Source organism: Halichoerus grypus, chromosome 15, assembly GCF_964656455.1.
Source record: "Halichoerus grypus chromosome 15, mHalGry1.hap1.1, whole genome shotgun sequence".
NCBI lineage: Eukaryota > Metazoa > Chordata > Mammalia > Carnivora > Phocidae > Halichoerus > Halichoerus grypus.
This window is the reverse complement of record NC_135726.1, coordinates 47,826,954-47,838,077: the sequence shown is the minus strand read 5'-3', so window position 1 is coordinate 47,838,077 and position 11,124 is coordinate 47,826,954. Positions and strand designations below refer to the sequence as shown.

The 11,124-nt window shown below is 59.0% G+C and overlaps 1 protein-coding gene across 3 annotated transcripts; it reads left to right on the top strand.

The window, feature by feature from the left end:
• Nucleotides 1–65: 65 nt before the first annotated feature.
• On the top strand, nt 66–8,347 carry DYRK1B (dual specificity tyrosine phosphorylation regulated kinase 1B). 3 transcript variants are annotated; one of them, XM_078062526.1, is made up of 12 exons: nt 66–220; nt 2,280–2,443; nt 3,452–3,571; nt 3,680–3,868; nt 3,999–4,146; nt 5,012–5,298; nt 6,030–6,176; nt 6,258–6,398; nt 6,695–6,730; nt 6,815–7,010; nt 7,403–7,509; nt 7,605–8,347. In XM_078062526.1, the coding sequence occupies exons 2-12, from the start codon at nt 2,381–2,383 to the stop codon at nt 7,974–7,976; spliced, it is 1,806 nt and encodes a 601-aa protein (XP_077918652.1). In that variant the 5' UTR covers nt 66–220; nt 2,280–2,380; the 3' UTR covers nt 7,977–8,347. The 3 variants fall into 3 exon arrangements, with proteins under 3 accessions (XP_077918652.1, XP_077918653.1, XP_035950848.1); XM_078062527.1 differs by lacking the exon at nt 6,695–6,730; XM_036094955.2 differs by having other exon boundaries at nt 6,695–7,010.
• The last annotated feature ends 2,777 nt before the right edge of the window (nt 8,348–11,124 follow it).

Here is an 11,124-nt window from a genome sequence, read left to right as displayed (position 1 = left end):
GCGCGGAGTGTTACCCTGGGTCACGTGGGGGAAGAGAATGGGGGGAGTGTGGGCGGAGCCCGGGTGGGGGGGGCCGGTTTGTTGTGGTCGCCATTTTGCTGGTTGCATTACTGGGTAATCGGGGCCCTGGCTCGCTGCGTCCGCCGGATATCTTCAGCCAGTGGGCAGGTCTGAGCTCGGGCTTCCCGAGCAGCTTGAGTCCCCTTGCCCGCGCCCTCAGGTAACAACGCGGCTACAGGTGGGGCTGCACGAGCTCGCGGGGAGGGGGCAGTACGGACCCGCCCTGCCCGCGTCGCCGCCAGACTTAGCACGAGCCCGAGGGAGGAGAGAGCAGGGGGGCGGCGGGCAGGTGCAGGCCGTGCCTGGCTATTCATAGTCGGATTCTTGGAAGGGGCCGAGCCCGAGGGAGCAGTCTTGGGAGGGCGGCTGGGAGGGGGTAGCGGGGCCCCGCTCCCGCCCTTTGTTTGGGCTCGGCTCCTCTGGCTGCATCGTCGTCGCCTAGCAACAGCTGTTCTGAACTGCGATTGGCTGAGCCTTTGGCAGCAGCGGCCAATGGCACGGTTGTTGCCATGGCAGGTGCGGACTGCCAAGCTCAGTCCGGCCCCGCCCGCCGGGGCTCCGCCGACCAGGGCGGGCCTCCAGGGTGGGGGGCGGGACGCCTGGGTCCCCAGGGGCGGGTGGCTGCGCGGGGCGGGGCCGGCGGGGCGAGAGTTAACCCGCCCCTCCCCCGTCCACCTGCTTTCCCCTTCCCCCGCGTGCCCCGGGCTGACCCTCGTTCCCTCTTCTCCCCGCCCCCGGCGGCGGCGGCTGCTGTTGTCACCCACCGGGCCGCCTGTCCCGCTTGCCCTCCCCGTCGCGGGGCTTGCCGGGCCGGCCGGGCCGGGACAGGCGGCCGTCTCCTCTCTGCCGCCACCACCGCCATGCTGGCCGCTCGCCCACCCCACTGGGGGCCTCACCGCGCCCCAGCCCCCCGTGGGCCCCGCGCCAGCCCTGACCCGGGTAGGGGGTGGGTGCTGGGAGAGTCGGTCCTGCTGTGGGAGGGCCCCAGGGAAGAGGTTGTTTCGGGTGAGGGGCGGGGGAGTTCCAAGAGAGAGGAGGGATCGTGGAGTGGCAAGGCTTGGCATAGGAGAAAGGGACTGACATGGGAGAAGGCCTGTGGGGAGAGGATTTTGGTGTGGCAGGTACTCTGGGAGGGGAGAACTCTATGTGATATTTGGGGAATTTGGTTCTGGGGGCCTTCTAGGAATGGGCACAGTTGTGGATTGACCCTGATGTAGAAAGGAGTAACTGGAGAAGGGCCCTGGTAGGAATATTGGATAGGGGGAGGAGGGGAAGATCCAGTGTAGGGGAGAGAAGGGCGAGCGAAGAGACGACGCCTCCTCTTTGCTCCCATCAGGAAAAGTGAGCCTTGATTGGGAGGGGGACCAGGGGCTAATACGGGGAAGACCCTTGATGTGGCAAGAGAAAGTACCTGCGGGGGGTGGGGGGTCCCTAATACGGGAGGAGATGGTATAGGGATGAGGGCTTGGCATGATAGGGGGAGGGTCCCCTGGGAAGAGGATGCCCTGATGCATGAGAATGTCATAGGGTAGGACTCTTATGTAGGGACAAGTCTATATAACAGGATAGCCTTGGTGTGGTCCCAGGACCCTGATGTGGTTTTAGGGGCCTGCAGAGGACTCTGCTGTGGGTTTGGAGGGGGCCCAGAGTTCTCTCATGTGGTTTGGGGGGATCCTAGAATTCTCTGGATTGAGGGATTTACTGGGAAGGGTAGATCTTGAAGTGCAGGGATCTTGCTGTGATAAGACAGGAGATCCTGACAATCAGGGAAGACTGCAGGAGGGCAGGATCTTGTGGGAGGGGGCGCTGGGGAGGGCCACAAGCAGAAATGGGAAGCAAAGAGTGAACCCTCCTCCCTATACTGTCTGTGGTTTCTGTGTTTTTCTTCTGTTCCTCCCCCCGATTATTGGTGTCTTTCTGTCCTTTCCTGTCATGGCCTATACCCCTGCCGGGCTTCCAACCATCCCCTTTCACATGTTCCCCTCTTTGTGCCACCTACTTCATTTATTTGGTAATCATTTATTGAGGGACTTCGCTGTGCCACCACCACCCCCCTGCCCTACCACTTCTCTGTCCCCTTTCTTCATTGCCACCTGTTGTCCTTTTTCTCCTCCCCCTGTGCCTTGCCTTCTCTCTCTGATGTCCACCTCTTTCTGCCTGGCCCCGTCCCACACATCCCCTTGTTCCATGTTGTTCCCCTGCCTCCCACCTGCTCTCAGGTCTCAGCGGCGGTGGCAGCCGAGGTGCAGGATGCGAGAAGGCGCCCCCCGGCCGGGCTCCCGCTCCAGGCCTCGCTCCCCTGCGGCCCTCTGAGCCCACCATGGCCGTCCCACCAGGCCATGGTCCCTTCTCTGGCTTCCCGGGGCCCCAGGAGCACACGCAGGTATGCGTTCAGCTGGCTCCTCACCTTCCTGGGGCAGGGGGAGGCTGGGGATAGAAGGGTCTTGGGAGTGAAAGATAGGTTGCCCAGAGCAGTCTCCCGGGGGCAGGAAGGGCCCATCTGGAGTAGAAGATAATAGAGGAGTTGCTGTTTGGAGAGCCTGGGTTCAAATCCTGACATGGTGGTTAAATGACTCAGGTTCTCCCTGCTGCGGTTTTCTGTTCTGTAAAACGGAACCAAGAATGATACCTACCTTGCAGGGTTGCTGTGAGGTTAAACAAGTTAATGAAATGCATGTAAAATGCTGAGAACAGCGCCTGGCACCCAGGAAACACTCAATAAATGTTCACAAAGGAAGAAAGGTCCAGAGTGAGAGATGGGCGGGTGGGGTGAAAGGGGGTGAAGTTTGAGCCCAGAGGATCTTGGAGCCAGCAGCATCTTAGGGTACAGAGTAAAGATACTCAGGGGTGGAGACTCTCAAGACTCTGAACTGTAGGGCTTGAAGCAGGATGGAGTAGAAGGTCCAGGGTGCTGGATCCCGAAAGACTGGGCAAAAATGTGCAGAGTTGGGGGTGAGGGATGGGAAGACCCCACGGGATGAGGGTAAAGCATGATGGCAGCCCTCAAGATGGGACATCCAGAATGGATGGTCTCAGGCAAAGGATTGGGAAGGACAGAACCCACGTTTTCTATCTGATCTCTCCCACAGAGGTTCAGAAAGGAGTAAAGGTGTGGGATGAAAGGTCAAGGGTAAACAGTTGACCATTCATTCACTCAGCAAATCTCTGATGACCACCCACTATGTGCCAGGCCCTGCTCCAGGCACTGTAGATACAGCAAGAACAAGACAGTCTCTGCCCTTGGGGAATTTCTGTCCTGGTGGGGTTGTCACACAGTAACCAAGTAAATCTGTGTGTGGTAACGATGACCCAGCCACCCAGAGGGTTCTGCCTCTGGTGGTCGGAGGTGAAGGCCTCTCCTCAGTGCCCACCCCCTGCCCCGACCCCGCAGGTATTGCCTGATGTGCGGCTGTTGCCACGGAGGCTGCCCCTGGCCTTCCGGGACGCGACCTCAGCCCCGCTGCGCAAGCTCTCCGTGGACCTCATCAAGACCTACAAGCACATCAATGAGGTGGGCGGGGGCAGGGGAGGGCAGGGGACCCGGCTGGGGGCCAAGGGGTCCTGCCTGCCGGCACAGGTCGCTCAGCCGTCCTTATCTTCTGGCTGACTGGCTGGGCAGGTATACTATGCGAAGAAGAAGCGGCGGGCCCAGCAAGCGCCACCTCAGGACTCGAGCACCAAGAAGGAGAAGAAGGTCCTGAACCATGGTTACGACGATGACAACCACGACTACATTGTGCGCAGTGGCGAGCGCTGGCTGGAGCGCTACGAGATTGACTCACTCATCGGCAAAGGCTCCTTTGGCCAGGTGTGGGAGGCCCCCCTCCATCCTGACCCTGGGATCGGGGGGCGCGGGCACCCACTGATGTTGACCCACAAAAAAGTGGTGCCCTGCTCCCCCCATTTCCTCACTTTGTGACATGCCCCCACCCCGGTAGGTGGTGAAAGCCTATGATCATCAGACCCAGGAGCTGGTGGCCATCAAGATCATCAAGAACAAAAAGGCCTTCTTGAACCAGGCCCAGATTGAGCTGCGGCTGCTGGAGCTGATGAACCAGCACGACACAGAGATGAAGTACTACATAGGTGAGGCCAGGGGCAGCGGGTACACCCAGTACAGGATGGGGCTGGTGTCTTCAGGGCAGGGGCTGGTCTGTAATTCCCTGACATCAGTGATTCTCCTGCCGCCTTCATAACTTTTGCCCTATTCCCATGATGGTGCCGGTCGGAGTTTATTGGGTGCTTGCTAAGGGTCAAGGCCTGATGTAAACACTTTACATGAATCAACTGGTTTCAGTCTGAGCACAGCTCTGGGGGGAAGGGGCATCTTGGCCCACAGCTTGGAGAAGAAGACAGAAGCATTCAGGTGCTATCACTTGCATAAGGGCACCGCATTTGCACTCGGGGGCTATGATCTCACCAGGCAGTGGGCTCCAGCGCCTGTACTCTCAACGGCTATGTCAGTGTTTTTCCTCTTTCCCATACTGATTCCTCTTAAAAAAGCAAGTGGACAGAAAGAGTGTGTTTCTTTAAATACACATCCTTATCTTAAATGGAAAGCGAGTGTCCGCTGCCACAAAAATAAACAGAACTGAGACTAAAACAATGTTACAAAATTAAATGAGGAAATGTAGAAGGGCATTAAAGACCCATCGGCACCAAAGGGAAACGTTCTCTTTGGTTTATCAGAAAGTTTGACAGAGACTTGAAGAGAATGAACTTCTCTTAATCAAGGAAATCATTCTCTTGATGTGAGTCAAGTTCTAGACGATATAAAAACACCCTGACTAGCAGCCGCTTCCCGTGGGCACCCCACAATTTGGCCAGCGCTGCAGAAGCAGAGTCCCCGATCGGCTTCCGGCCGCTCTTACTACTGTGCACCCCAGGCCGCCACTGGCCCTCTCTGAGCCTCAGCTTCTCCGTCGGCCCCTTTCCGTCCCCTTGCCCGCAGTGCACCTGAAGCGGCACTTCATGTTCCGGAACCACCTGTGCCTGGTGTTCGAGCTGCTTTCCTACAACCTGTACGACCTCCTGCGCAACACGCACTTCCGCGGCGTCTCGCTGAACCTGACGCGGAAGCTGGCGCAGCAGCTCTGCACGGCGCTGCTCTTCCTGGCCACGCCCGAGCTCAGCATCATTCACTGCGACCTCAAGCCCGAGAACATCCTGCTCTGCAACCCCAAGCGCAGCGCCATCAAGATCGTGGACTTCGGCAGCTCCTGCCAGCTTGGCCAGCGGGTGCGGCGCGGCGCGGCCCGGGGGCGGGGCTCGCGGTGTGGGTGTGGCCCGGGGCGGGGGCGGGGCCAGCTAGTGGCTGGCGCCGGAGGGGCGGGGCGGGGCGGGGCGGGGGTTGTAGGGTGCAGCCCGAGGTGGGATGGGGCATTGGCGGCACAGAGTTGTAAGGCCGGTGGATGGGGGAGGTACAGGAGAGGGCCGCAGGGTATAGTACCCAGTAGGAAAGTAAGAGTGAAGCCTGAGGAGGCAGGGCCAGTTTTGAGGCTGTCAGAGATGGGCAGGGTGGAGTCGGGTTGGCTTTGAGCCAGGAGTGGCACTTGGCTAAGTTTTGCTTACGCTGTGCTCTTTAAACTGAGGAGGGAGTGGGGGGCCGGGTGCTTTAGTTTTGCAGCTTCGTGTGAGCAGGCATTTGAGATGGCTTGAAAAGGGTCTGGATTGGGTGGGTGGGAGGGGCCCGGGCTCACAGCCTGCCAACCCCTGATGACCAAGAACGGTCCAGAGTCAGGCTTCAGGATGGAGATCAGGGTCAGACTAGGCCAGCAGAGACTTCTGAGGCTGATGAATGAAATGATGGTAGTGGCTCCTGGAAAGTGGGTGCTGATAACCTCAAGGTTTGGAACTCCCATGCCCCATTTTCGTGGCAGGAAGCTTGTCTTGGCTTTGGGTATGTCAGCGGCACCACGCTGGGAGCCTGGGACCTCTGACTGTTGCCCTCTCCCCCGCTCCGTCCCCAGATCTATCAGTACATCCAGAGCCGCTTCTACCGGTCGCCTGAGGTGCTCCTGGGCACACCCTACGACCTGGCCATTGACATGTGGTCCCTGGGCTGCATCCTGGTGGAGATGCACACCGGAGAGCCCCTCTTCAGTGGCTCCAATGAGGTGTGCTCCCAGGGAGGGGGTGTGCTGGAGGGGGCAGAGGCCTGGCTGGCCCGCTGACCCTGACTGCCCACCTGCTCACAGGTGGACCAGATGAACCGGATTGTGGAGGTGCTGGGCATCCCACCAGCCCCCATGCTGGACCAGGCACCCAAGGCTCGCAAGTACTTTGAACGGCTGCCTGGGGGTGGCTGGACCCTACGAAGGACAAAGGAACTCAGGAAGGTGCGGCCCCTGCCCCACGCCGCTCCTCCCACCCTGGTGGCCCCTCACTCTCTCACACTTGGGGCTTCCTTTCTCCCTGCTTCCTCTCCCTTGTGTCCTTCCCTTCCTTCCTCTCCCCCTTGTCTGTCCTTTCCTTTGTCCTGGCCCACCCCGTCTCTCCTACCCGCCCCACAACTCTTCTTAGCTTCTCTCCTTCACTTTCTCTCTCGTGCCTCTGTTTCCCCGTGTGTGTGTCCCTGCCCCTCCTGCCCACTGACGGCCACTCTCTTGCCCCCCCCCCACCCCCTCCCTGCCAGGATTACCAGGGCCCCGGGACGCGGCGGCTGCAGGAGGTGCTGGGCGTGCAGACGGGCGGGCCCGGGGGCCGGCGGGCGGGGGAGCCGGGCCACAGCCCCGCCGACTACCTCCGCTTCCAGGACCTGGTGCTGCGCATGCTGGAGTATGAGCCCGCCGCCCGCATCAGCCCGCTGGGGGCTCTGCAGCACGGCTTCTTCCGCCGCACGGCTGATGAGGCCACCAACACGGGCCCGGCAGGCAGCAGTGCCTCCACGTCGCCCGCACCCCTTGACACCTGTCCCTCCTCCAGCACCGCCAGCTCCATCTCCAGCTCTGGTGGGTGCCCAGGGCCGGGGGGCTCGAATGGGGTGCGGGGGGCAGCGCCGCTTCGGCCTGACTGGGGGACCTTGCCCCCCTGGGCCTTCACCTAGAGCTGTGACGCTGCGCCCTCCTGAACTCCCGAGTGGGTGGGGCACAGAGAGCTCTGGCCGTGACCTGACCTCTGAGACTGAGCTGGGGCTAACGCTTCTAACACTGCTTCTGACTCTGGTACCCAAATCTGAGCTCTGACCTGTAATCTCAAAATTGGGCCCCATCCTTCAAATAGGCTCTGGTCCCAAGGCCCAGGCCTGGGCCTGGGTCACGAACCAGACTCAGCCACCCAGAAACCCAGCCACCACCTCTCCTCACTTAAGGCTTCTCCTCATTTCCTCCCCTGGCACTTCCAGGAGGCTCCAGCGGCTCCTCCAGTGACAACCGGACCTACCGATACAGCAACCGATATTGTGGGGGCCCTGGGCCCCCCATCACTGACTGTGAGATGAACAGCCCCCAGGTACTGGGGCCTTGGGGCCTTGGGCGGTGGGGAGTGGGGTATCTGGGACTTCAGGACCTGGGTCTCCATCACCCACTGTTCCTTTGCTCCTTTAGGTCCCACCCTCCCAGCCGCTGCGCCCCTGGGCAGGGGGTGATGTGCCCCACAAGACACATCAGGCCCCTGCCTCCGCCTCGTCACTGCCAGGGGCCGGGGCCCAGTTACCCCCCCAACCCCGATGCCTTGGCCGTCCCCCATCACCAACCTCACCACCACCCCCAGAGCTGATGGATGTGAGCCTGGTGGGCGGCCCACCGGACTGCTCCCCACCTCACCCAGCGCCTGCCCCCCAGCACCCGGCTGCCTCAGCCCTCCGGACTCGGATGACAGGAGGTCGTCCACCCCTCCCACCCCCTGATAACCCTGCCACTCTGGGGCCTCGCTTGGGCCTCCGTGGTGTACCCCAGAGCACGGCAGCCAGCTCATGACCCAGCCCCCTCCCTGGGGCCCCTCCTGAAGCCATACCCCCCATCTGGGGGCCCTGGGCTCCCATCCTCATCTCTCCCCTTGACTGGAATTGCTGCTACCCAGCTGGGGTGGGTGAGGCCTGCACTGACTGGGGCCTGGGGCAGGGGGTCAAGGAGAGGGGTCTAGGCGCACCCTCCCCATAAGGACTGGACCCTTGGCCCCCTCTCCCCCCCCCCCTTGTTTTCTATTTATTGTACCAAAGACAGTGGTGGTCCGGTGTCTGGGGGGGGAGACCCCCTTCACCGTCGGGCCCTAGGAGGGGGTGGGGGCAGGTAGGGGGAGATGGCCTTGCTCCTCCTTGCTGTACCCCCCAGTAAAGAGCTTTCTCACATGCCTGCCTGAGCGTTTGCAGGGCCTCGGCTCCCCTCACCTGGCCCTCAGAGGCGTGGTGGGGAACGGTGTTTGGGGAGGGGGTACCAGAAGAGCTTTGTCACGTGGGATGCGTCCCTGGGGAAGTTATGGCTATTGGCGCAGACGTGGGGCTGCAGGAGGTCTGGGGCTATGGAATCCTAGACAGAGATCCTGGATAGGATCCTACCCCACATTTGTCTTTTCCATGGTAAACAGAGACCCTGAAAGAGTAAAGGCCCAGCTCTGGCCTGTCTCTGGAAAACATCAGGATCTGCCCTAATAAGCCAGGGCTTCCACAGAGTCTGCACAGGAGTGGCTCCTTATGCCAGGCAGGCATCGAGTAGGTGCTGAATGCATGTAGCAGGCCTTATTGGTGCCATCCGGGAGGTGGCAGGCCGGCAGGCAGTGGGTACAGAATTTACCCCCCACGTCTGGTCTCACCCTGTGGAGCCATGACGGAGCAAAGCATTTTGAGATTCTCCGGCAGAAAGATATTCCCGGGGTTCCAGGTAAGTGGGTCTGTTTCCATAGCAATTTGGAAACTTTGTCTCCCAACTGGCCAAACAAGAACCTCCTGATTCAAAGGTACCTACCGTCTCCCGCCACTGGGGCGCGGCGCTTCCTGGGAAGTGGAGTTCTACTCTCGGTCCCTTTTCCCATTTTTCGTCAGGGGACTACAAAGACCAGGATTCTTTTCGCTCACGAGTTAGGGACGGGCTCCCGGGCAGCCAGTAGGCAGTCAGAGATGGACGGGGGCCCGGATGCTGGAGGCGGGCTGTGGAGGAGGAGTAGGCCGTGATTGGGTGGCGTCGGCAAGGCTGTGCGCCCGTGTTGAGTTCTCTCAGGCGTGTGGCAGGTGGGCCACCGTGCTGCTCCCCGAGACCGTGCAGTTAGGTGTCTGTGGTCACAGAGCAAGAGGTAAGCTCTGAGGCCCGAATCGGCCCCATCGCGCGAAGTATCACGAGCCGCGGTGTCTGGCTCAGCTCGCAGGAAGCCCCGGTCGGTAGGAGAGACCGGCGAGGACGCCGTTTCACGGACCTGCGGATGGTCGGGAAGGGGGGGCAGAGTGGAACGTGGAGGGAGCCCAGGCGAGGCACGGGTAGGGAAACATTCCGGGAGAAGCAGGAGCTGTCGGAGTTGAGACCTGGAGACAGGATGTTCGCGGTGGTTTGCGTACAGGCAGCGATGAGAGACAGCCTGATGTGTGAATGTGAACTGCGAGAGATGTGGTGTTGGAGATCTAATTGAAACTTCTGTATGAATTCGGTCGTGGAAGATTTTGTTGGACATTTAGGGAGCTTGGACTTTGTCCTAAGGGCATTGAGGAGCCACGAGAGAATTTCAAGAAGGCAAGGGGCATGGTCCAATTTGCGGCCATCCAGGAAGAGATTGATGGGAAAGAGACTAGGGCCTGGGAGCCCAGGGTGGTGTTTGTGGCACGATCCTGGGCAAGAAGTGTTGGGAATTGAACCAGGGCAGGAGTCTCGGTTGGGACAGAAGAAAGGGTGTGGGTAGGAGAGACGTTCAGAAGGCTGAGTTGACAGGGTGTATGGCTTACAAGCTGTGTGGAAAGGGAAGGCAGAGAGGGGCAGGGAAAAAGATATCTCCAGCAGGTAGAACAGCACCTGGCATATTATAGATACTTAATTAAAAAAAATTTTTTTGAATGAACAGTCCTAGCAGGCAGATGCTATTATGATCTCTTTTTTGTAAAGGAGGATACTGAGGGCAGATAAGTTCAATAACTTACCCAAGATCACATAGCTAGCAGGTGGAAGGCCCAGGATTGTGTGTGTGTGTGTGTGTGTGTTTGACAGAGAGAGAGAGAGAACCATTAACTTAGCAATGTGCAAGATGAGCTTCGAGAAGTCAGCAGGGTCCAAATCATGTTGGTCCCTTAAGGAATTTAGTATAAGCATGGAAATGTATGTCCCACATTTCTGTTTCCAGCCCAGAACCTCTCCCTGACCTGCTGACTGACCGCCCACATGATATATCTTCTCTCAAAATACGTGTAGTCATCCAGAGACCTATCTTGACCAAATTGAACTCCAGTCTTTTCCCCAAAACCTGTTCTCCCACATTCTCAGTAAGTGCTGCCTCCTTCATTGTCTTATATTCATGTCTAGTCCATCGGCAAAGTATATTCAGAACCTGACCATTTCTTCCCACCTCCACTCCTGTCACCCTGTTCCTGTCCACTCTTATGGCCTGCCTACACTATCACGCCAGCCTCCTCAGTGGTCTTTGTGCTCCCCACAGTCTGTTCTCATACACAGCCAGGGGGACACTGAATACCTGTATCAGGTCACATTTCTCTCCTGCCCATTACTGTCCTGTGGCTCTGTCTCACAGTAATCACCAGTGTTCTTTCCGTGGCCTTTGCAAGGCCCATGATCCCTGCAAGGCCCTGCATGATCCGTCTGTGTTACACCTCTGCCTGCTCCTTTCACCCTGCTCCAGCCACACTTGCCCCAGGGCCTTTGCACTTACTCTCTTTACCTGGAACACACTTCTCCAGATGGTAAAGGCTCACCTTCGTCTCCTTTAGGTCTTTACTCAGATACCATCTTCTCCTTGAGAACTTCCCTGGCCGCCATTCTAGAATTATATCCCTAACATTTGTTTATTAACTTCTCTTTAACTGTTCCTTAGCATTAATCACATCACTCTTTAACTCACTGTATAGGTTATTTATCGTGTTCATTGTCTGTGTCTCCTCTGCAGCCACAGCAGACCATAACTTCATGAGGACAG

Excerpts from the sequence above, each read along its gene's own strand:
- DYRK1B (XM_036094955.2), top strand. The coding sequence starts at position 2,381 with ATGGCCGTCCCACCAGGCCATGGTCCCTTCTCTGGCTTCCCGGGGCCC. Across the intron at positions 3,869-3,998 it reads GCAAAGGCTCCTTTGGCCAG|GTGGTGAAAGCCTATGATCA; the intron begins GTGTGGGAGGCC and ends CCACCCCGGTAG. Across the intron at positions 6,399-6,694 it reads GGACAAAGGAACTCAGGAAG|GATTACCAGGGCCCCGGGAC; the intron begins GTGCGGCCCCTG and ends CCTCCCTGCCAG.